Genomic DNA, 24,901 nt, shown 5'->3' on the forward strand with positions numbered 1-24,901 from the left:
GGCTCTCCAGATGGTGCTGCTCCTCTCGTATCGGTTCCTGACTAAATACTTAAAGGCCGTGTAGCAGCACGCTCCCGCTTGTGGTGCGGTCGGGAAGCCTGGGATGTCCTTGATGGGTGCCTGGGTGAGTGCACAGCCCCTGCAGCGGCTGCTCTGGGTGAAGGCAGTCAGCTGTTGTCTCCGTTTCGTCTGGCTTTGATGCTTCCTCCCTGCCTTCCCACGGAGAGTTTTTGCGATGTATTGCTTGGAGGATCCATCCTCCTCCCGAGGCTGAGATGCCTTGGGCATTCACAGGAAAAATTCCCTCTTATGCTAAATCGGGGCAGGACTATTTCTGGCATGTTCTACCTGGCGGGGAAAGTCCAGATGTGCTGAAGGTGTCCGGTCTGCCAGCAGCTTCATTAGGGTGCTGGTTTGCTCAGCCATGCCTTCAGCGAGGCGGTTCCTGTTGGGGTGCAGATTCTTATCTCTATTTTAGTAATTTGTGTTGGTTTTGAACATTGACTTGACATAGCATCTAGATGAAAAGTCAGGAATGACATACAGATGAGTAATTCTCTTTCCTCCCATAAACATATTTTTAGGGCCCCTCTGCCAAACGGGATGGTTTGGTTGTTTAATGTCCACAACGTAAAATGCAACTGTAGGGAATGACAACAGCAGTGAGTAGCCAGGTTCTAACCTGCATAGGGATTTGCATGTATTTAATTTATTAATGTTGGCAGATCTCAGTTTAATAGACCAAGTTTACTTTTCACATGAGTAGGTGGACTTTTTGTTTTTCTTTTGTCTAATTGTTTCAGAAAACAACAATGAAACAGCCTACCTGTATCAACATGCAAGCAGTCAAATACCTGGGATTTATTTCTGCTGTATGCTCCAGACCAGCATTCAGATCAGCTTTAGTAGATTTGATGAGAATTTGTAACGTGTTAGAAACAGCATCGGTGTAACAGGGCACGTACTTGGGCTGGGAGCTGGGCGAAACAGCTTTCTGTCCATATCCTGGTTTTCCCAGCTGCTGTGGCATTTGCCGTCACCGCCTTGCTTTTAATTACTATCGTGTTGTATGGCTTAATATTAAACCACATCTCATTGCATCCTGTCTCTTAATTGGCTTAACTGGCCATCACCCAAAAAGACTCTACTGTGTATAGAAACAAGCTTCCCCAAATATTTCCTAATTGGCAGTTGGTGCTTTGTGAGGAGACGGGTCCCTCTCGGCGATATTAATAGATGTTTTCTTCTGTTCATTCCCAGGATTGGACATTGATCCTATGACGCATGCCCGGAAGAAACAACTTTTTCTTCTGAAACATCCAGCTGGTTTTGCTGGCCAAGCTTCGTCACCAACTGGCAGCAGGAGGATGGACAAGACCGACGCAGAGTGTGGCGAGCAAAGAGATGGGGATGCCCCCGAGGCTCCGAACTGTCCGAGTGGGTTTGTGGGGACGAACAAAAGCAAGAATTTGCACGAAGTGCGAAAGACGTACCCACTGCGGAGACGGTTGCTCCCCTCAGTGAACAAAAAGACCTGCAAAGTGCTCCTCACCAGGCTGGAGGATGTGGCTGGATCTCTGTCGAAACAGACCCAGAGCTGTAAAAAAAAGGACCTTCCCAGCTGGATGGAGGGTTTGGGACCTGCTTTGTTCTCCGAACAAGTTCAGCCTGTGGGAGCAGGGAAGAGTGATTCATCTGGGGAAAAGTGCACAATAACTTATCCAGGGACAGAGCAAGACCTTGATACTGCTCCTTCAGAGCCCAGAAAACGCAGGCTGGCCTCGTTGAACGCGGAGGCAGTGAACAACCTGCTTTTTGAACGGGACGATGGCTTATTATCCAGCAGGCGTTTTCGGAGGGACTCCGTTAAAGCTGGTGGAGACTGTACTGTTAAGAGCTTGCATTGCAAAGCTGGTGACAACTGGACTGCGCTGGAAAAAACAGCTGTGAAAACAGGTAAAGGAAAAAACCGGAACGAGCCCAGTCAGAAATACAATAGCTGTGACCATTCACTGGATGAGGTCTTTGATGATGGGACAAAGAGGGAGGATGGTGCCATCTCCTATCATCCCACCCCAAAGAGACTGGCCAGCCTGAACGCCGTGGCCTTCCTGAAGCTGACCCATGAGAAAGACCAACCCCTGAAGCAGAGGAGTAAATCAGACGGAGAGGGCAAGCCTGAGAACCACTGTTCGAAATCTACACTCAAATGGGCCAAGGCTGGCAGGAAGAATTGCGTCAAATCCAAGAAGGAGATGGCTAGCTTAAAAATGGAAGGTCAGCACGGCTGGCGAGGACTTACTCTAGGAACTTTTGGGAAAGGAGAGCAGCAGGACTCATCTAGGCTCTACGGAACGGCAGAACCCGTCCCTTACGAGTCGCTGTCTAGCTCCTATGCTAGCACAGAGGGTTTCTACCACAGACTGCCTTTGCTTATGGGTGGACAAGCTTCCATGAAGCCAGAGTATGGAAGACCTGGAGAGAAATCCCCGACCCCCAAACAGGAATTTCATCAGCCTTCCTTTCCCGTGCAGCAGTTCCCTCCCTTGCCTGTGCCCGGAAATCACACGGATTGTGGATGTCTCTATGAATCCTCGGATCTGACTCCGCTGAATGGGTTTTATGTTTATTATGGCCAAAGTGGATACAGTGGCTACTCTCACTGCTCTGTTTACCCCAAGGATGAGCTTTCACAATCTGCTACCTGCGAGGGACTCTTGGTATCACCCGGTTCCTTGCCATCAGGTGCTCACTTCCAGCCACTCCACTGGTGTAACTCTCCATACTGTTGCGGAGAAGGAACAGCGATTAACAGTTACAGCGTCTGTGGAGTCGTGCACGTGCCAGAGGGCAGGATTAGCAGCGTGCATGCAGGACGGAACAGCTACCCCTACAAAATGCCTTTTGCAGCAGGTAAGGTGCAAAGTGCGAGCAAATCTCATTCAGCGTTCCTAGGAGCAGAGGGCTGGTTCGGCACGGTGGCTAACGAAGGTATCTCGTTGCCAGGAGGCAAGCTCCCTCTGCGTGTGGTGCCTCTCGGCTTGGCAGCCAGTCTGTGGCTCGGGAAGGATCTGTGTTTCACCTCCCCTTCCCCCCATTTCTAGCCCTGAGGGTTTTTTCCCACTGAAAGGTCTTATTGCTGTGGAAAGCATAGAATCGGTGAAAGGATTTGGGCAGTGAGAAGGTGACTCATGACTTGTCATGCTGGAGCTAAGCGCTTAGCTTTGGTCTGTGTAAAACTAGTGGGTTTTAGTTCCTACATGTTCTGCGAGGCTTCTCGCCGTCCTGCTGTGCCGCTCTGAGCAGAGGGTCAGAAGCACATCGGGCTGAGTTACTCCGTTCCCAAAAGCTCGCTCTGGGGACTGAGGCATCCTTGCAGAGCGGAGCGGCGTGAAGAAGCAGGCATCACCTCGGCCGTTAGACTCTCACTGACGCAGGCGGTATGGGGAATGCAGTCTTCTAAGATTTTATAGATCAGATCTGGCTGTGTAACGATTCAGTTCAAGTCTGCTGTTAGGACAGATGCTTGAATTTCACTATTTCACTGCTATAAGTGCTGGGGACAGTGTTAGTTTGAGCAGCGTTCCCACCTTTGCCCTTAAATCACGTCTGAAAATGAGAGCGGGTGACTGTGCAAGAGGTAATGCAGTTATTTGCTTGGTTATCTTCTGTCCTCTGCCTGTTTTTCAGGCTTTGTCCTCCAGTGTGCTTTATCTTGGAGCTTTGCCTTTGCTATTGAAAAATATCTTTTGAAATATTTAAAACTGGCTTGTGTGGGGGTTATCAGACACCAGTACTTTGTGTAAAAAACATCCAGCTAGACAGTGCTGCCGTCTGCAAACGGCTCACTCTATAGACGAGGCTGCTTCTTCAGCTGTTGGGAGTGTAAACATCACTCTTTCAGTTAGCCACGTGTTCGAGTCAAAAGGAGGCACGACTTGCCCACTTAAACCAGATTTTCAGGTAGGTGGATGAAGTTTTGGTTCAGAGGCTTTGTCATCTTCTGTTGTAAGAAGCTGCTGAAACTCGGGAGCATTTGGTTGAAGTATAATTTCCGTTTTCCCTAAATATCCCTGCTGTCATGGTGCCGCTTCCTACAGCAGCAGCTAGACAGCGTTCGCTAGTGGCTTCGTGCTCTTTAAAGTCGAACGCTTGCAAGACAACTAGCTCAGCAGTGTGTTCTTGTCTGACAGATTTCTGTGTAGTGCCCTGAGGTCATGTCAGTCTACTTTGTTCCTGACATTTTGCATGCTGGTGCCTCTGACTTTGTGCAACCAGAAGGATGCAGGGCGGTGCAAACAGAGGGACTTTCGGAGTTCAGCCCTCCCTGCAAACTCGGTAATTTCTCTTGGTGCTGGCCAGGGCCGTAGTGGTTCCAGGGGCACGTATTTACTAGTGGTGTGTCACCCCACTGCTAAGGTCTTCCTTCGTGTGGTTTCCTTCCTGTGAGCAGCTTTGATTTAAAAGCCTTCAACACTGGAATAATTTAGACTCTTTGTGGATTGAAGCATATAAGGAGGTCTCCTAGAATATGAACATGGATTTATGCTTAGGTGTGGCTATGTGTGTGCGCCTCTGAAATCTCATCCTGAAGTGGGTTATTTTAGTGAATTGAGATGTTCGTCTGGAAATACCTGTGTGTGGGTGCAAATGGGAGGATTGGTTCGCAGTCTCGGGTGGTCGTGGGCTGCTGTAGGCAGGAGGGAGGCACTGCTTTCCCTGTCCTACGGGTGGTCTGCTGCCCACCCTTTGGAAGCGGGGCCGTGGGGGCGAGGCGGGACAGGCTGCGAGAGATGCTGTAGCACCGGTGGAGGGGCTGGAAGGGGGCTACAACCAAGGAAGGAGTTGCAGGGCCACCAGCAAGACCAGCTCTGCACTGCTTCCCTGAACTTCAGTGGATACTTCTGTGAAGCTTCATCCTGCTTTAGTTCAAGCTTGAAAACTGCTTTTGTAAGCAAAATACTCAAGGGGTGATTCACTGCTGTGTGGTCCCGGGCCTGCCAAGGCCAGGCATGATACCTGAACTCGCATCCTGATGGCGTGGCTCGCTGCGGCGCTTGCTGCTTGGGGTCGGTAGTGACGGCCCGTAGCAGCCCTCACGCTTGCGGTTCAGCGACGGCTTTATTGCAGCCCTCTTAGGGAGGGTCAAGTGGGAGACAGGAGGCAATAATTTCCTGTTATTGCAAGGGGATCTCAGCAGTTATTCGGCTGGAGCTTGATGATTTCAGATGTTTTTTGACTTTTAGATCTTTTTTTTTCTTTGCAGCTCTGCAAATCCCACAGGCCTGCTAGAACATGCTGCAGTCTGGAGGCATCTCCTACAGGTTGCCTGAAGTTGCCCTTTTTGTTGCCCCAAAAAAGGACACTTTCTGATATAGGGACTAGGGGTGTGTTGTATTTTGGTCTGGAATCTTTCTTCCTGCTGACAGGAGGTAATTGAAACGCGACGAGCTCTTCTGCCAGACACGCTGGCCTGGGTTGAGGGCTTGTTTTGTGCTGGGATGCTTTGGAGAGGCAGCCTCAGCCGACTCCTAACCCGTCGTGGTTAACGCGTCTGCTTCAGGGACACGGTTTTGCTGAAGGCAGCAGTGTATATCATCTTAACATAGTTTTGTTCCATGTTGTTTCATATTTCTGGAGTTAATTTGGAGAATCTTCTCAATTTTCCCTGATTAGTAGAATTTGGCTTTTTGAAAGAAGCTGGCTGCTTCTGCTAGTGTGGCTTAATCCTTCCCATCGTTTTGATAAGCCTTTTATTTCTTTTATACATATTGACAGGCTGGAACTGCTTTGGACACTGGCCAACCTTATGTGTATTATTGGCTGGCATTACTTTGGGGGATTTCAGATGGGTTTGTTGTAGTGCAGTGTCATCGGCAGCAACATATTGGAGCATCTCAGGCTTAGAAATATCTTTGCTTTTAGAATCCAGCGACAGTGCAGAATGAAATTACAACGTGAAGTGTCTTTACTGCTGTAATGCAATAAAGGGAATTTCAAGGGAAGGTGGTGGTAGTTTGGGACACTCTTGATTGTGTAGCCGTCTTCTATTTCAAATGAGATACATGTCTCATCTCTTCCTTTCTGCTAGAAGGCTGCAAGTCTCTGGACCAGCTGAACCTCACAATCCCCGTGGCAGGGCACCCCGCCTCACCTGCCCACCCGCTCTCAGGATGTCCTGTACCCAGCGTGCCGCCGGCTGCAGAGCCCGTTCCTCATCTGCAGACCCCCAACTCTGATCCTCAGACCATGGCCCGAGAATGTCCACAGAGCTCCAAGCCTCCCAGCGGCTCCAAATCTGGCCTCCGAAACACAACGGGCTGTCTCCACGCCTCTGACAGCAAGGCAGCGGGAGGCCATTCCCACCCAAAGCAGCAGCGCATCAGCAGGCGGAGAGCTACCAATGGCTGGATACCCGTCGGCACAGCCTGTGAGAAGGCCGTCTACGTTGTGGTAGGTGTCTGGAGAGGGCTGTTTTTGTGTGCATACAGCTGTACCCGTTTGTGCATCTTCAGGGTTCTCAGCTCATGAAGACTTGAGAGTGTTTTGGGTCTCTTTTCAAAGTGGGATGGTCATTAGATGCCATCTAGAACCTCTTGGACAAGCAAGTGGTGCCTTTGGGCTGGGATTTGAGGCTGAGCTGCTGTTGGCTTTGTTTTTCTCATGCACCCTGGTACTACTTTGCGCAGCATGACAGGTAGCTTGGAAAGGAAGGAAAACCTGCTACTCCTGTGCTAGCATCAGCTGAAATGCCATGATGATGAACATGTCTGGCTTTGGCATTTGCAAGGGTGGCACCTGCGAGTCCACCCTACGGAGAGGTCGTCCTCTGGCCTCTTCCTCCTGGGTCAGGGCAAACCTGTTTGAGGAAGGTTTTAGCCTTGTTAGAAGGAGCAGTTCTCTAAAGGTGGCTCTTGTAAGGTGGTGGCTCTTGCTGATGGTGCCTGTAGCCCAGCAGGGATCTCCCAGACAACAAGAAGGACTGAGACAGTATCCTGGCTCCCAGATGGAATTTTTCTAGCACCTCATATTCCCTCTTGTAACTTATCTGCTGGCCAGTCACTCCTTCAAGGATTTCTTGTTTGTACTTTCTCATTTGTTGTGTTCAGGGGCAGAGACTGGCTCCTGCAAGATAGATTTCCTGCCAGAAAATTTAATTAACTACAGTAAAGTCCACTTCAGATGAGAGAGAAGGCAATATCCTTCATGTTATTAAAACATAAGAGCTGTGGGCTTGAAAGGTGGGCCCACGTGCTGCCTGAGAAGGTGGGATGAGGCATTGGACTGCCTGTAGGAAATGTGAGCGGTGAGGAGAGCAGTGGTGCGAGCAGACTTGTCGTCTGTGCTGCAGCTTGGGGTGACCTCAAGCTGCTGAGAGCATCGTCCAGGACAGGTTTCAGAGCTTTGGCTCTCAGTGCTGCAGGCTCTGCAAGGATGAAGCCTGTGAAAGCCAGGGACAGGCCCCTTGCAGCCGTTGCTCAGACTTTGACACTTGGAAAGGAGCAGCACACCCTTAATCTCCTTAAGTCCTGGCGAGTAATGCTTCCGACTTCGCCTGGGCAGTCTGGCAGGAGGTTAAACCCATCCTGCTCAGGCACTCTGAAATGAATTTTTAGAGCAAAAATTATAAAATAAACCCACAAATTCATAGTCCAAAAAGGGATCATGTTGTAATGTTAGAGGGCACGAAGGAAATGTTAGCAATCTTGGTAAGGAATGCTTTATGCTTGCCTGCTTTTCCCTGCCCTGTTCATGTGAAATGTTTCATGTTTTATGTGTTTTCTTAATGATGTTTATGTCACATAGCATTCAAAATATGCCTAGTTTTCTATGCCTTTGAATATGAAGGAAATGCACACCTACAGGTAGGCAAATAAAATGGTGATTTTTCTAAAGGTTGTTTTTTTGCATGCAGAATTGGAGGAGTAATTGGTTTTTTTTAATTTGAAATAAGGGTATTAATTGCAGAAATACCTGCTTTTGGGAGACACTGCTGTCCCACCAGTGAGCTGCTCCTTACTGCCAGCACTACGTAGGATAAATAGTTGTGTTTTACCTCTTGCTTTATTTGAAAATGATGGCCACGTGTAACCTGTGAGCTCTTGGATAATATTCCTCAGTGAACCTTCTTTACCTATGAATGCCCTACTCACAGAAAAAGTAATTTGTTGGACCTGATCTTTGTTGTTATAAACCGACCTGGTGGAAATAGAGACGCCATGAGTGGTCTTATGCTGTATGAATTCCCTCGGAGATCTCTTGGAGTGGAAGCACTTAAGCTCTGAGTAGGCTTAGGCAAGCTTTTAGTTCACAGCAGGACCAAAGGAGTCTTGGATTGGGGTAGCAAACAATAAACTAACTCTGCCCATACTCAGGCTGCTTTATTTTTTGTGTGTGTTGTAATGGTACAGAATGAACCAGAGCCGGCCGTTCGCAAGAGCTATCAGGCTGTGGAGAGAGACGGGGAGATCATCCGGGTACGAGATACTGTCCTCTTGAAATCGGGACCCCGGAAGAAATCTATGCCATATGTTGCGAAGATATCAGCACTGTGGGAAGACCCCAAAACAGGTACTGTGCCAAAAGAGTGTGTATTGCCACTGTGCTTGACAGATGAGGGTGAGCTGGAACCAGGGGAACAATGGATCTTGGGAGAGTGACGAGCTTGTTAGGGTACTCCACTGCTGCCAGCCTGGGTGATGAAGAGGGAGAGATTAGCTCCATGGCTTTTGTTCGGATTGTTCCAGGAACTGAAATGCTCTTTAATCACTAGCCTGGGACTGATAATCAAAATCTTCCTAGTTGTGAAAGCACATAATATCTGCCAAGTGCCTGTCTTAGCAACGATCTCCCTTATTATTTCATTGCGGCAGACATCTCGGGAGCTGCTGTTTACTCAGATGCTCCATCCAACATCTGGGCTGGGAGCTGGTGTGCAGCAGAAGCTCTTGATGGGACCCCTGTAGAGGTGGTGATTGGAGTAGTGAGGCTTTGAGGTTTTGATGTTAAAGTCCCGCGTCTCACTAGCAATACCTGAGCCAGGGAAGCCGTGCCAAATGTTGTAAAGTACAGATCTTGCTTAAAAGTTTTTAAAAAAATAAGTTACGTGTAATAGAAGTGATCAGTGTGTGGTGAGGCCCGTCTGGGTGGTGTCATCCTGCGACAGCAATGCTGGCATTAACCCAGGAGTTAATGCTGCAAGTACTGAGCTTTGGATGAGCATCTTTCCCAGCTTGCACTCTGAACGGATACTTTTTTTTTCAGCTGGAAACATTTGATTTCTGTAGCTTTTTTTTTTTTTTGTGCCTGGCCTCTTCGTGATAATGTAACACAAGTAGAAGGGAGTGAAGGTGTAATGGAATAGCGACGTGACTGACTTCATACAGCTTCTCGTGTACAAAAGGACACCTAGTTCGGCATGAAATATTTATCACAGCACAGCTGTCTCTACGTGAGCGCTATGGGAATGAAAGGGATGAAGCAGGAGGATGCTGGATGTTAGTGGAGAAACCCTATGAGAAAACGGAGTTCTGACATATTTTAATAAATGTTGTTGCAGGGGAGCTGATGATGAGCCTCCTGTGGTATTACAGACCGGAGCACACTCAGGGAGGCCGCAATCCCAGTATGCACCAGGTGAGCCCATCCCACTGCGAAACCCAGGGCGAGGGTCTCCTGCTGCCTCTTCTGCAGGAATTGGGGGAATTAGCCTGAGTATTTCCCAGCGTTTCTCGGTAGCCTCAAACTCTGGGGGCTGAGCTTCTGTTCTGAGCTAAATGGAGCTGTCTCTTGACTGTGGTGCAGCTGTTGCCAGATGTGTTGAGTGGTGGTGTCCTATGGATGGGCTTTTCCCCAGTTTATTGTCATGTGTAGAACCTCTGGGTTTTAGAAGCTGCTGTGTTTTTTATGTAGCTGCCTCTAAGTTTTAATGTTCCTCCCTTTAATCTGAGAAAATCCTGTGCATTAAGTAAAAAGCTGTTTTTTCTGTTGCCTTAGGATTAAAAAGAAGAGTGAGTTTATACTGAATCAAGATCAGACACCTTTCCAAAAAGGGCATTCTAGTTCACCCAGAAATGCAGAGCTCAGTGCAAAAGCTCCTTCTGCAATTCCACAGGACACTGGAATCCCAATATCATAGGCTGCCTTTTTATCATAAATCCCTTAATCTGCTTCTTAAACTCCAGAAACTTGTTTGTTTTTGTGCAGAAGTGTGGATGCATCATCCTTCCCCTGTATAGATTTATGATGAGAATTAAAGACTGACTCAAGGATGTTGTGCCAGTATAATAGAGTTTGCTTTTTAAAAGGAAGAACGTGTGAATCATGTCTTCACGCCTTGCTCTGCTTTGCATGGGCTTGTGTTGGGTGACAGAACAAGCTGGCTTTAAATTGGGAATGGAGGATTTACTGCTGTTTTCAACCCACCAAAATACTTGGTGTCTCTTCCCTTTTTTCCCACATTTTTTTTAAAATGGAAGGGAGGGGGTGAAAGCAGGACTGGGGAACAGCCAAAGAATTGTACCTGTCTGACTTGCGGGGCACAGATGAGTTTCTAAACCAAAATGTGGTTCCTTATGGTTTTCTGGTCCATAGACAAAGCATGACTCTATCCAGTTGTATTGTAGTGTAGTGAGAGTGCCCGTAGTCTGGCCAGGAGGAATTAAGCCAATTTTTTGCACACCTGCTTAATTACACAAGACTTCAAATGAGAGAGTGCCGTTTGGGCTGAGTAGCTGGGACGAGCTTGCCAAAGATGACTCAGTTTTGATTTAAGGAGCAGACTAAAACCCCAACGTGCAGAAGCGAGGTGTGGCATTTTCAGTTTCTCTTATTAAGCCTGTCCCTGAACGGTGACCCTTTCCTGAGTCTTCACTTCCAGCCTGCCTCCTCAGGGCTGTGAGCAGAAACAAAGCCTGCAGGTAATTGCTTCCAGACTTGCGCAGAGCATCCTATTCCCAGACATCTTTGCTGATCTAACCACACCTGAAATTCTTTCAAATGGCTTCATCTGGGTTGCCCCATATCTAACCAACCTTGCCTGCTGCAGAGACAGGTTTCCTAAGTTACTCCAGGAAAAAAGGCTATTGCTGCTTCCCTCACAAAACCAGCCTTTTGAATGGAATTGGGATGAAGGAGGATTGGAAGAAATTCCTTTAACTTTGATACAGAGGTGGATTAGAAAGACTGGTTGTAGGGTTGTAGTAAAGACAGCAAAGTGCTATTTAAGCTCTGTTTCAGTCCTTAGCGGTACAAATGAATTGGAAGTGTTTCCAGCACAGGAAAGGGAAAATGAGTGAAGCCCATCCCTGGGAGCTTGGAGGATTGTGTGGACCTGCCTGCAGCAGCATTGCTCACTGGGTTTGCTGGGTGCGCTCTGGAGGCTCCTTCCATGTGGAGTCTGTGCACAGTGTCAGGCTTTGGGGAAGCTGGAGCAAAGGCACCTCTTGCAGGGGCTTCTCTGAGCCTCTGCAGCACCTCCCCTGAGGGACTTAGCCTTCCTTCCTCTTACCTGTCTTGTTGTTGTTCCCAGGCCTTGCAATAGCGCTTTCAAAGGTTGCTTTTGTTTTTTTTCCAGCACAGCATTGCAAAATCTCATCTCCTGAGACACATTTCAGCAGGGGCCACAAGCCCCGGGAGGAAAGAGGAGGCTGAGTTGGGGTAGCTGGAAGCAGCCTGGCTGCTCGAGTGTTTTTGTAACACTGGCAGTGTGTGTGGGACTCAGAGCGTTGGCCTGACAAAGTGTGCTGGGCTGTGTGAAATGATGGGAGAACTCTTAGTGCTTTGCTCACATCTTGCTGAATAAGATTCTGGTGCACATTATACATGGGTCCTGAAACACTAGGAAGGAGGGGAGACCTCATGGCCCTTTACAACTCCCTGACAGGAGGGTGCAGAGAGGGGGGATGAGTCTCTTGAACAAGGAACAAGCAATAGGACAAGAGGGAATGGCCTCAAGCTGCCCAGGGCAGGGTCAGGCTGGCTCTGAGGAAGGATTTCTTTGCAGAAGGGGCTGTTGGGCATTGGAATGGGCTGCCCAGGGCAGGGGGGGAGTCCCCATCCCTGGAGGGGTTGAAGAGTCGGGCTGACCCAGCGCTGAGGGATCTGGTGGAGTTGGGAACAGTCAGAGTGAGGGTCATGGTTGGACTGGAGGAGCTTCAAGGGCTTTTCCAACCCAGATGATTCTGGGATTCTTGTGTCTGGATTACATGAAGTCTTGGCTCTGAAGAGTATCTGCTATGAGCATGCTTTGATAGACTTCCCTTTAAGGTGGTGGGTGAAGGTGTGGAGCTGGCCCTACCTCCCTGGGGCTCCTGGCCAGCTGGGTGACTGTGTCCGTCCTTCCTTTCACAGAATGAGATCTTTGCATCCCGGCATCAGGACGAGAACAGTGTTGCCTGCATAGAGGAGAAGTGCTATGTGCTGACCTTCGCAGAGTACTGCAGGTAGGTGGTGCTCTGAACTCGCTGCTGTGCCCCAGACCTTCAGCTCGCTCCAGCTTTTGCCTCTCTTCCCGCTCCCAGCCATCCCACAGTGGAACTGTCCCAGCCCTACAGACACTGGCCTAGCTGGAGCTGGATGGATTACACTCACTGTACCTCCGAGTTTGGTCTGAGAGTGCTGCTTCTGCTCCACATTCCTTACTAGTCCGTTTTTTGTCATATATATGTGTTAGGGGACTCACAAATGTTTGTGCGTGGACCTGGGTACTACAGCACATGAAGAACAGCGCAGGAAAACCTGTAATTGAGCTAAAACCTAAGCAGAGCACTGTCTGCCTTGTGGCCCAGAGGCCATAGCTAGCCAGGAAGCCTACTGATCCACTTGTGTCAGTGCTGCTGCCAGACCTCTGAGCGTGGCTCTGTGTTCAGGCAGCAGCTGCTCTCGAAGTAGTGACTGAGGCTTTTTGTGTCAGGCTCCTACTGGTGGAACTGAAACTTTGTCAGCAAGAACTTGCAGGCATCCGTCTTTGAGACTGTCATCCCTTGGTGGGCGGGTGTGCAGGGCAGTGTGGAAGCAGGGGTTGAACAGACACACAAATTCAAAATGCAGAACAGGGCTTTAAGTCTCTTCAGTTCTGCTGGGGGCATCTTACTAGTCAGACCACTGAGCATGTGTTTAAGCCCTAACATACTCTTTAGTCCTCCTGCTCCTGGCCTAGGGTTCTGCTGTTTGAATTCCTAAAAACAAACTGTTTTACCAACTTTATAAGCTGACTTTTGCTCTTTCTTTCGAAAACTTGAGGAAAAAAAAAACCAAACCACAAACCAAACAAGCGAAAACCCAAGCAAACCAAAAACCAAACAAACAAAACCCCATAAAGCCAATCAACCAAAACACCCCTCAGCTTTGGATCCAGACGGCTCATTTACTTTCTAACAGCCCAGTCCTCTGGAATAGCTGTTGGCAGGAATGTTTTTATGCTGTTGCGGGTAAGGTTGCCTCAGAGATGCTCCCTGAAGGCATCCTGATTTCTTCCTTTGCCTAAATAGCCTGATGCATAAGCCTTTTCTGGGGCTAATTAAGAAAGAATGAGGCCAAAGTTGTAAAAGCAAGGTGGATTAATTGCAATTATCTTTAGTACTGCATGGCATCTGCCAGTATAGAAATATAACCTGTTGTGCTGCTTCCTTCAGTTCGGGTGAGATCAGGAGCAATAGCTGCTTCACGTACTCCTCTTGAGCAAAGTTTCGTTCTCCTCCGTGCTCCTCCCCTTCCCCCCGGGCAGCCACGGTTGTGGCTTCAGCCGAGACAGGCTGACACAAACTGTGGAAGATGCAGTGAGTCTGTGCCAACTCTTCTCATGTAATTGCGTTGCAGATTTTGTGCCTTGGCAAAGCGTCGAGTTGAAGGGATCCCAGGCAGGAAAACCATTATGGTTCCTCCCTCGGAAGAGTACTCCACACCCTTGCACCGCAAGGTGCCCGAGGACACTGACCCCGAGCTGGTTTTCCTCTGTCGTCACGTCTACGACTTTCGACATGGGCGCATCCTGAAGAACCCGCAGTAGCCCTGTTCCTCGGTGCGCGGCGAGGCTGAGCGGCGCTGAGAGCCAGCACGGGCCGAGGCTCTGGGACGTCTGGGCGCTCTCGACGACTTGCATCATGCTGCTGGTGGACGAGAGCGCCCAGCGCTTGTTCCTCAGACTGAAAAGCGTGTGCAGGAGCGGATCCCTGTGGGGGAAGGCAGCAGTTGAAAGCACAGCACTTCGTTAAAAGCATAAATGAAAATATATACTTATAAAATAAATGTATGTATATAGATATAGGTATTTGCATAGGTAAATCTATATCTATATATGTATCTAGAGATGCATATATTGGGAGGGGTTTGCAGGGGATAAAAGCCAGTAAACTGAATGCAGAGCCATCACCAGTGGGAGTGGTGGGCAGGAGCGGGAGGGATGCTGTGGCGTGTTGCGTGAGTCAAGCTGTGACAGTGCTGTGGTTTCGTGCCCTGATGGGAAGGGCGAGGACTGAGCCCGGTCCTGTGGCGCAGAGCATGGGAGGCTCCTGTGTCCCGCAGGGCAGTATCTGAGCATTCCCGGTGGGTGAGAGTAGCTTCAAAGTGCAGCCGTTGCTTCGGAAGCTGCCTGGACATAGAGTAGCCTCATGTCATGCCTGAACCGGTTTTGCTCCACCCGGGGAAGAAGTGTGACCCCTGTTTTCCCTCATCTCTTTCTTCCTCTCATCTCACTGTTCTGCGATTCACTGCCTGGGCTGGGGCTTGGCAGCCAGGCTCAGGAGCCTGCTCCGTCGCAGGGCAGAGAGGGGGCTGGCAGGATCGTAGGCTTTCCGTCCCAGCATGGTGTCAGGGAGAGCTGTGCCTCTTGCTGACGCCCCAACCATGTCCCAGAGGGGCTCATGGCCCATAAAGCCCAGTGCCAGCAGCTGCAGAACCTGGGAGCATACACTGGGCTCCACTGGCAAGAACTGTCTTTTCTTTTCCTCTTGGGGCTTTGGCGCCATAGCGATAGAAGTGGGTTTACTCTTTCTTTCTGGTTCATTTTCCTGTAACGCTGTTTACAGTCCCCATTTCATCCCATACATCTTCAGTAGGAAGGAGGTAGAGGCTGGAGAGTGGAATGGCAAACCCTTTTCTTGAGTGTTTTTGGCTTTTTTTCAATTGTACCCCCATCCCATTCTGTGACTACTCTGACCTTGGGTGGACCGTTGCGGCCCTTGGCAGTGCTGCCTGGCAGCCTCCCCCACCTCCAGACTCATCCAGGCATCCGAGCAAGCTCACCAAAGTGGCTTTGTGGCTCCTGAAAGGAACTGAGCATTGGTAAAGGTTTGCGCTGACAAATGTGACCCGAGCCCCACAGATACTGCCTCTTGCCTTACATGTACAGATCCTAGATAGACGTTAGTTTATCTTCATGCAAACTGTTGGAGTTAATTCTAAAGCAAACCAAAGGACAGCGTAACAGTCCCTTGAGTCGCTTGTGCCAGGCTGGGAGTCCCTTTCTAGATTGCACTAACATAAAGAAGGAGAATTAACACCGTCTCGTCCCGGGTTCCTGCTGGCTGGAGTCACTCACTGAAACTAGGGATCTGCATTTTTCCAGTCTTTTGGGGCTTCTGAACTTGTGTGAAATGGTGGAAGCGTTCATACTGCTTTGCTGTTGTTCTGTCAGTGGAAGTAGCACTACCTGTGCTCCCCGCGGCTGCCGGTGTGGTGGGAATGGGGCGGGGGGGGCTCCCTGGTGAGCTCCGATGGCTGCACCTCTGCCTGGCCTGGAGAGATAAAACCCCACGGCATTGAACCCCTTATGTGGAAATAGTTTAACGCAGGAGTTCTCCAGAGATTTTTTTTTTCTCTACATACCAAAGAGGGGAACGTGTTCAGAAGATGATGACTCGGGAGGAGATGACAAGGTCTGGCCCTGCTGTGGTGGGTGAGCAGGGCACGCGTCTCCCTGCTGTTGGTGGACTATTCCTGCTCAGTGTTGCAGAGGATGCTGGAAAAGCCCTCTTTGTTCTTGCCCGCCTAGCCCAGGGGAAAACCTCCACCTCCGGGAGGTTTGATCCTCGGTGTGCGAGCAGGAATTTGCGGGTGAAGCATCTTATTTCATTTATACCTCAAGATACTGTTAGTGTCAAAGTAATTGCTCAGATTTCTCCCTAACAATTAACTTGGGCACTGGTGGTCTCTTGGAACGATGTGGTCAGGCGGCTGACACTGGGGGCTGGGAGCGCTTCTGGGGCGCTGGGAGGGAAGTGCTGCGGGGGTGCGAGGGGGTGTCAGAGAGTGGGGCCTCCCATGCTATGGGGAGAGGCTGTTCAGTGGCTCTTCCCCTCTGGGGAGGGCGGGAGAAGCAGAGCTGCTCCTGCCCATCTCAGAAGGGGATGGTGGCTGCGTGGCGTGGGGGGAATGGAGCAGAGGCGTGGGAGTTGTGGGGAAGCCCCATGGGCCCACCCGTGACCCCCCAGCACCCAGCCTGCACCCTCTTTCCTCAAGCAGAAGTGCCCTCACCTGTGGGATGCTCCGAGAGCCTCCCGGGTGGGTGACCCCCAGCGTCGTGGTGCAGTCAGGGAAGGATCTGACACCCAGCCTTGGAAACCCCAGGAACTTGCTGAAACTCTCCTTCTGCCCCCTCTTCCCCCTGCTCGCACCTTTGTCCCGCTCCTCTCCAGGCAGAAGAGAAACCGTCCTCGCCCTGGGCCTGGGCCGGGCTTTGACCCGTGTCTGGAGAGGACAAATCCTGACTTTTCTCATGTTAGAACCCGCTTCAGGCCAAGAACATTGTTCAAGATTCACGTGGTTGCTTATGCTGTTGTGCAAACAGCATGTAAATGAATTGAAATGTCTTATCCATAATGAAAATATTTCATGCTTTTTTAATCTATTAGATATGGAAATATTTTTTGAAACTGAAAATGCAGTCGGTAGAATTTAAATTGAAACGTAATACATGTAAAATATATTTTAGTTGATAATTTTGTAAAATGCACTTTTTTGTGTCTCTTCCCTGGTTTCCCAGATCTGTATTTCAGTGTTTACAGATGGAATGAGAACATTCCCTATACCCTCCTTCTGTGAGAAAGATATATTAGAAGTAATTCTTAAAAAATAAATTTGAAAAATCGTATTGATTTAGAAAACAAACCCGTGCTGCGCTGCTCTTCACTGCCTTGCCTGAACTTTCCGTTTGGGCCCGTTGGGGTGCAGGAGGTGAAAGCGTTTGGGAGGTGCCAGCGTGGAGCTGGCTCGGGGTGAGCAATGTGGACGCAGCCTGGGGAGCAGCTCCCGTCGGGTTTCCGGGCGCAGATGGAGTTGAGCGGCCAGGGGCAACGTGGGTTTTGCCAATCTGCTCCTGACAGCTGCTGTCACAAGGATGTTTAAGCCTCTGCCTTTCAGGCAGGGAAGGTGCTGGTGGCAAAGCTTGTCTGGGCGAGGCTCAGCGCGGCTGCCCGTGCATTGGGCACTCTGGAAGTGTTGTGGAACGTTGCTTTTGGAAAAGCACCTCGCCGGGAGCGCGGTCCCTGGGAGCTGGTGGACAGGTGGTGTGATGGCATCAGATCCTGCTGGTGGTGTGACCCAGCCCTGCAGCACCCACCTGCCCCGAGGATGGGGCCAGCAGCCACGCAGCCTGCACTGGGGGTCCCAAAAGGGATGTGAGGAGCCCGAGCTGGGAGCACGAGCGGAGAGGAATCAAATAACCCGCTTGGAATCGAGTGGCAGGGTCAGCACCTCTGTGAGGAACGGGAGCTGGGTGGCCCGCTGGAAACATCCATGTTTCATCCCAGGTGAGAGCTGTCTGCGGGCATTAACGGCGAATGGCAGGGTGTGGGGCGCAAGGCTGAAGCTGCTCACATGTGCAAGGGGTGTGCAAAAGGATTACAAGCGCTCTTGCACACTGATCCTCAGTGAGGACTGCTCGTGTGGTCCCTGGGCAGTGGCACAGCTGTTCCCCCACGGTCCTGAGCAGCGGCTCCTCAAGTTGTCACTGGCTCTGTGCTACGGCTCAGTGAGCAAAAAAAGGCTTTTTCAGGGTTCCCTGCCTGGCACTGAGTTAACGTGGGGGTTCACTAACCGCAAGGGAATCTCTCCTTAACAATAAAACAGCTTCTGTAACACTCCCTGTGTATCTGGGAGCCAGCTGGTCCAGCCTGGCTCCCTCGGCTGTAGTTAACTTGGCATTTTGGTCGCCTTATCTGGTCCTGCAGCACCAACCGAATGCTTGACGCTTTCTGGCTGCCTCCCAGTTTCCAGGAAAGGTTCCTCTTAAGCTTTCATGATTTTTCACTCCCTGCTGAGATGGTGGCTTGCTGCTTCCTGGGGCTGTGGCCCCTCTTCTGGTGGTGCCTGGCCCATGCTGGGAATGCTCGTTTGCTGGGGTGTCAAGGAATTCACCCCAAACCCACGGTGACCTCAGATAAGGCTCAGCGCCCTTCCTGCGGCAAGGCACTACCCAGCATCTGCGTGTGGGCGGGAGGTGACGTGGTTTGGTCCTTGACTGGGCAGCCAGGCCTTAGAGTTGGCTAATTCTATAAATAATGCCATGTATTAATTAGAGCTGGACCCTTGCACGCCTGGGGAGGGAGAGAATAAGTTCTGGGAACAAAATGAGCAGAAAGAAAAAGTAACGTCTGTTACTGACGCTGAATTAGCTCCTAATTATAGAGAGGGGAGCTAGTGGCGAGCGTGGCTTGTGGGGTGAATGCAGATGGGCTGGGCATGATCACTGCAGCCCTAACACGGGTCTCGGGTCCCAGCTGCCGTCCTGCTGACCCGGGGAATGGTGCAGCAGCAGGAGAACCAGGTTTTGCGGTGTCTTTCACTCCCAGGTTGCCTTGAATATGGGGTGGTTTTAAGATGATCCCCTCAGGGGAGTGGGTGCAGGGAGCTGGGACTGCCACTCTCAAGCTGATTTAGTCCCTGTCCCCTGCCAGTATTGCAGCCTGGTTTTATTAAGATCATTGTTGGACTTCACCATGGGATTAGGGCTTTTGCTGGAGGATCCCTGCCTTTTGCTTGTGATGTGCCCATCATGTTTAATGAGGAGACTTGTTAAGCACAGCTCCTCCCAGGAACTGCGGGCAGGGTGGGCACAAACCTGGAGAAGCGGATAAAAATGAGAGAATTCAGGCTGAAAAAGGGAACAGTCTTGATAATGAAGCGTATCAAGCTGTGAATTATCTTCCCAAAGGGAGTAAGGAGCTCGTCCTGTGACATTTAAATTTGCAAGCCGGTGCGGGGCCAGCGGGTGTGATATTCCTGACCCTGTGGCCTTGGATTTTTGCTGAAGAACCAATTTGAAATTTTCCAGTATTTAATGCGACTCGCCTGCCCAGAGGCATCAGTAACGTGGGTGCCAGAAATGGAGCGGAAACCTGTGCCCCATGTGTGCCCTGAGCCTCTGGTCAGCGCTGGCGTTTTGCTGGGCAGGGACTATCTCTTGTGGGGGTCAATTTTAAAAAAACCCAAACAAACAAACAAACAAAAAAAACCCAAACAACCCCCCGCCAAAAAAAACCCCAACAAACAAAAACGAGAAAAAGCTTTTCTGTCTCAGCTCTTCCCACGTGGCGAGCCGTCATCAAAGGGATAATCTGTGGCGGACTGAAAAGTTGGGATTAATGTCAAACAAAATTGGATTTACAGTTGAAATCCACTACCCGAGGGAGCTGCGCTGAGTTGTATCCAGCTCTCCTGTATCTGACGTTCAGTAAACTCCTGTTCTTGTACCACGTCTGATGCTGCCACGGAGTTTCTGCTGCCATGTTGGTGGAGTTCCACTGGCCCCAGGGTCCTCCTCGGAAGGGACACTTTGCCTTGGCAGGGGTGGCCTTGCCCCACTGGAAAGCAGAGAGGTGTGTTGCCCCCCGAATCCTGCACTGCTTCAGCAGCTGAGGATCTGGTGATGGTTCTGTGTCTGGTTTTGTTGCCCCAAGGGTGGTGAAGGTAATGTAGAGCCAGGCTGTGGTGTTGTGTATCCCTTCATTCCCTTGTCCAGTGGCTGGGGGGGACGGAGCATCACCAGCCTTGGGTAATTGCAGGAGGAAGGCAGCACTTGGGGCACTTGAAGGAGCAGTTGAGGCCACAGGCACCGGTAGAGGCTTTGGAGGAGGTTTGGGTGCTGGGAGACGTTCAAACACCCATCCTGAGCTTCCCAGCCTTTGAGAAGCAGCAGGACACTTCATCCATGTTACTGTTGTGGTTTCCTGCAGCCTCAGGGGTGCTGGTGCGGCTCTTTGCTCCCTGGCTGGGCGCTCAGTTTTGGAGCAGCTCCTTTTGCCAGGGAAGGTGCCAGCCAGGCTCCTGGCATGTGGTGCTGGGGGGGGGGCTTTGCCACCATGTGCCTTGCTCCCCACACCTCCCGCCGAGAAAAGCCAAAGCGGCGTCCAGGGCTCACACCGCTTGCTGAAGCATCTTCCCACCCGGAGCAAAAGCCATGAGTTCCTGGCTACGTTTAACTGCTGCTTTAATGCCTCTAATTATAATTGACTGTAATTGTGCCAAAATTCATCCCAGCCAAGAGACGGGAGCAATTTGGACTGTCATATTAACGTGACGGAGCACTCAGTCACTCTCCCAGCTTGGTCCCTTTAAAGCAACTGCTGATAAATGAGCTGTGCTGGAGCAGCGGCGCATGCCTCTGCCTGAGGTTGGCCGCAGCGCCGGGGGCAGGATCAGCCCCTGGCAGAGCTGGTGCCACCCAGGGAGAAGGGTGCCTGACTCTGTATTAGCCTGGTGTCCCCATGGACCTGGAGCACGGGCAATTCCCCATTTGCCCTGTGCCCTTCTCACCCCGTTGGTACAGCAAAATGGCTCAGATGTTGGTTCTGCTGCTCCAAATTCTTCAGCTGTGCACCAGCGGCAAATACAAGGCACCAGCTCTGCTCAGTGCAGGCTCCATCTGATGAGAAACCATCCACAGTCTCCCAAAGCCACTTTTTGTATTGCTCCCACACCCGCTGTTTCATTCGAAGCTGAATAAAAATGAGGTTAAGCTTTTAATGTTCATCTCTAGCTGTTGTTTCTGCCAGTTGCTGCATCCCTCACTGCTGTGTCCAGAGGCTGGAATGGTTCCTTGTTGCGGCCTTGGGGTCTGGGAGCAGCAGAAAGCTGCAGTCGCCCCCCACGGCACCATTTTGCCAAAAACATCCAGGTGTGTGTTCCCAGAGGCTGTCCCCTACGATAACAGGTGATTCCCATCTGCCCTGGGGAAGGGAGCTGTGCTGGCAGCCTGTGTGGTGGGGACCAGCTGGGTCACGCTACTCCAGACTCCTGCAAACCCCAGAAATTCAGCTAAATCAGCCCTTTCTGTGGAGATTCTCCCTGTGACACCACGAGGGTGTTTAACTGTGGGATGGAAGGTACATTTGTAAACATGGGTCAAGAGCTCTGCAAGGCCCCTCGCTTCAAACCCCCCTGTGCAAAACGTTGGCCACCAGCAACGGCAAGTTCAAGGGCCACAGTGAGTGCTGGGCAGCGTGTTGAGGGAAGTTGTCAAGAAAAAGGGAAGCAAGAGCCCAAGATGAGGGGTACGGAGGAGAAGTGTGGCTAGAAATGTTGCCTGCCTCGCCGGAATGCGTCCATCCCCTCTCCGCGTGCTCAAGGCAGGACGGGACCTGCCAGCTTCTGTGAAGTCGCAGTGCTGCGCCTGGGACCGGCCGTGGGGAGGTAATTAATAACGGGAAATGCTGTAACCATGATGTGCACCGTGGGATGAGGTACCGGCTCCTGCAAAGCCAAGGAACTCGTGTGGAAGCGAGGGGTGCATTTGTGTGACTTGTTGCTATAGAGATGAGATGGCTTTTCCGTCAGAGCTTCCAGTGAGAGCAGTTAATCCATTTTTAAGAGGGAAGGATATTTAATAAAGGAAACAATTTAAACTGGATTTACAAGATACGGTGAATGGAAACACCATTTATTCTGTGGCTTCATATTTAATTTTAATATCTCTATAAACCTCTCCAGAGTGTTCGGCAAAAAACAAGCTGGAGTTGGAGCAGGTTCGACTGCCCAATAATTCTTAAAAGCAAATCAATTTAACAATGCTGGGGAAAAAAAAAAAAAGCCTGCATCTCAATGAATATTTCTCCTCTCTCCACAGTGGCAGGAGCTCTGGAATATGTGTGTTAGAAAATGGACAAACAAACTGTTTGAACGGAGAGGTATTTTTGAAAGGATATTGAGCAAAAGCTCAGCAAAACAGGGTTGGGAGTACCCGATTTCAGCCAGCGCCGAGGTTCCTGCAAACTTCGTTCTCTGTTTGTTGTGCGAGACTCCGGAGGAGGTTTACAATGAAACTAGAAAGCAAATGAGATGATACTTAACCCGCAGCGGCCAGGCCAGCTGCTGTCACAAGCCCTGCAAATCCCTGTGTGACTGTGTCCCCCGGCGAAGGGCTGCGGCATCTCCCCGCCAACACCCGGGCTCTGGTTCAGCGCCGAGGACACAGCACGCTCCCATCCAAAAGCCTCCCGAGCGCCGGGTGGGGTGTGGAAGTTTTTTTTGTGCTCTTGGTATGTCGATTTGTGTTTACCCACCAGGGGAAGCGTGTGCTTATGGCGCTTAATAAGGAAGACAGGAACAGCATGGTCAGATATACGACAGAAATAGCTGTTATCTGGGCCCCAGCCGACCCGCATGTAAAATTAATTTGGTCTTTTGGATGTCAGAGCCGACTGTTGTGAGCCCTAGCACAGGGGACGCAGCGCTTTTTCTGCGGAGCCTTTGCAGCAAGCTGGTAGAGCAAAGGCCAAAAGAAATTGGCCCCTGTGCAAACGTCTGTTAAACACCAGCCAGCTTGTTAGAAAGAGTTTTCTTTGTTGCTCAGAGTTTTCTCCACACCTATAATTAATATGGTGCATAGTATAATAATTTCATCAATAATCCAGCTTTTTTCATGGCCATGCTTGCTGCTGTTCCTGGTTGAGCAGGGATGCAGTAACTGCACTGGCTCTCAGCTGGGGCAAGGGCAGGCACCTGCCTGGAGATGCTGGAGGAAAGCCGGGATGGGGCTGGCCGGTCTGGGGACATGGCACCTGGAAACATTTAGCACTTGATAAATGAGAAGGTTGCAGAAACTCAGCAGGATTTCCCACTGGGAACCGGTTTGTGACTTCCCCCAGAGTGCTGCTGCTGGGAATGTCGTGGGTTTGAAAGCATCGAGTGCTCTGGGTAGAGCTGGTGAGGAAACTGTCTCCCCCTTCCCCTCCTGAAGGTAAACTCTCCCTGCTCTCCAATGCCATGGCTCAGGGCACAAGAGCACATTCTCTGGGTTTTCCCCCATCTCGGAACACACCAATTTCTATTTCTTGTTTAATATGCGGAGATTGAAGCACACAAAGCCACTGCAGTTTCTCCTCTGTCGGGAGCACTAGGTGCCTTTCAGGCAGCCCATGAACCCTGATGTGGAAAGCAGAGCATGATGCCTTTTGCAATCCCATGCCCGTCAGCAAGAGCTGTGGTGAGAGCACTAAGGAGCAGCGGTTTGTGCTTTCAGATCTCCCTTTCCCTTTACTTAAGACCTTTTTTCTTCCTCTTTTTCCTCACACACGACACACACATGACCCCCCCAGGCAGGGGACCCAGCCGTCCTCTGCCATCAGTGGGGCCAAGGATATCAACTTCTCAAGGAGGGGACTCTAAATCACTCTGAGCGAGGGTGATTTAGCAATTATGTGTTTTTCCTGTCCCAGGCTGGGGGGTGTTTTTCCGTTACTGAGCACAGCCCCCTTCCGTATCGCAGGCGAAGTGCAGTGAGTAAATAGGGTTGAATTCATACCACGCTGTATAATTGCAGTCTATAAAAATGGAATTATATGGCATATTAGAGCCATTTATTTTACCCTATTAGCTGTTTTCATGCATGCAAACGAGCATGGTTGGGTTTTGTTCTCGCCTCCCTGCAAAATGAAAGCTGGGATGCCCCGTGGGGTTCGATTTCCCAAGGGAATCCCTGACTTGGGAACTCCAGGAGTTGCCTGAACACCCGGTGACAACAACCCCCCCAAGCACCTGTGGGTCTGGGAGCTGGGGTCCAGGAAAGGAGCAGGAGACTTCGTCAGACTACAAAAAGAGACCGCTTGCTCCCAACTGATTTTTTTTTTCCTAATAATTAATAAAATTTACTTCTAATTTTGCTTTCTTCCTTTGTAAGGTGTTCTATGACAAACTGTGATCTAAGGGAGATGATTGTTGGCCTGGCTGGAGAATAGACCCCTTTTCTGATACCTGAAGGTCCTGGTAAAGGTGGTATGGGGGGGTCTCTGCGTCCCCGAGGAACTGCTGGGGTGGGACCACTGGCTCTGCCCTCGCTGTCCTATGCAAGATGTCCCCACCGGGCACAGACCTGGAAGCTGTGGGTATAATCATCTGACAAACTCGGGGAGGAGAGGATTTCTGTGTTAAAGGGTCAAAACCACCGGCCTTAGTTATCTCGTGTGAGAATTGTGACACCTGGATCAGATTCCTAATTGGTTTTCTTCCAAAATCTGGAAAGAATCTGCCATTATTTATACATAGGGAGGGAAAATAAACCCTTTCCAGTGGTTTTCTGCAGAAAGACTCATTTTACCACAGTAAGGAAGCAAGAGGAAGCAGATTTATTTTATTCCTCTTGATGTTTATTTTAAATTAATCCTGTTGGGACAGATGTCAGACTGGAATTCTTGCTCAAGTCGCTTCCGTTAGTTGATCTAATTAACAATGGTGCATGTTTTATTATAATTCATTTTTCACGAGGGATGGAATTTGCTTACTCTTTTCTGTTCCCTTTTACCTAGATCCTGATTTTCCTCCCTGATTTTTCTTCTCTTTAATGTTCATTTTCAAAACCACCTTTATTCTGATATATTTAAGGCTTGAAAAGACTAGAAATGTCTTTCCAAATATGCCGTTTATAGGAGCACTAATCTTAATAATACATGTTTATTAATTAAAAAAAAAC

General features: G+C 50.1%; 1 protein-coding gene across 1 annotated transcript; it reads left to right on the forward strand.

Annotated features, from left to right (window-relative positions):
• The first annotated feature begins 1,261 nt into the window (after positions 1 to 1,261).
• On the forward strand, positions 1,262 to 17,100 carry BAHD1 (bromo adjacent homology domain containing 1). Its single transcript, XM_026850247.1, has 6 exons — positions 1,262 to 2,913; positions 6,092 to 6,453; positions 8,412 to 8,571; positions 9,560 to 9,636; positions 12,352 to 12,443; positions 13,819 to 17,100. Exons 1-6 carry the CDS (start codon positions 1,278 to 1,280, stop codon positions 14,006 to 14,008), a joined length of 2,517 nt encoding a protein of 838 aa, XP_026706048.1. The 5' UTR covers positions 1,262 to 1,277; the 3' UTR covers positions 14,009 to 17,100.
• The last annotated feature ends 7,801 nt before the right edge of the window (positions 17,101 to 24,901 follow it).

The sequence above is a fragment of the Athene cunicularia genome, assembly GCF_003259725.1.
Source record: "Athene cunicularia isolate RWA chromosome 5 unlocalized genomic scaffold, athCun1 chr5_part2, whole genome shotgun sequence".
Taxonomy (NCBI): Eukaryota; Metazoa; Chordata; class Aves; order Strigiformes; family Strigidae; genus Athene; species Athene cunicularia.

Bases quoted from the DNA above. Each gene is read 5' to 3' on its own strand.
- BAHD1 (XM_026850247.1), top strand. From the start codon at position 1,278: ATGACGCATGCCCGGAAGAAACAACTTTTTCTTCTGAAACATCCAGCT. The intron at 2,914-6,091 runs GTAAGGTGCAAA...CCTTTCTGCTAG, and splicing joins CAAAATGCCTTTTGCAGCAG to AAGGCTGCAAGTCTCTGGAC. The intron at 8,572-9,559 runs GTACTGTGCCAA...ATGTTGTTGCAG, and splicing joins GTGGGAAGACCCCAAAACAG to GGGAGCTGATGATGAGCCTC.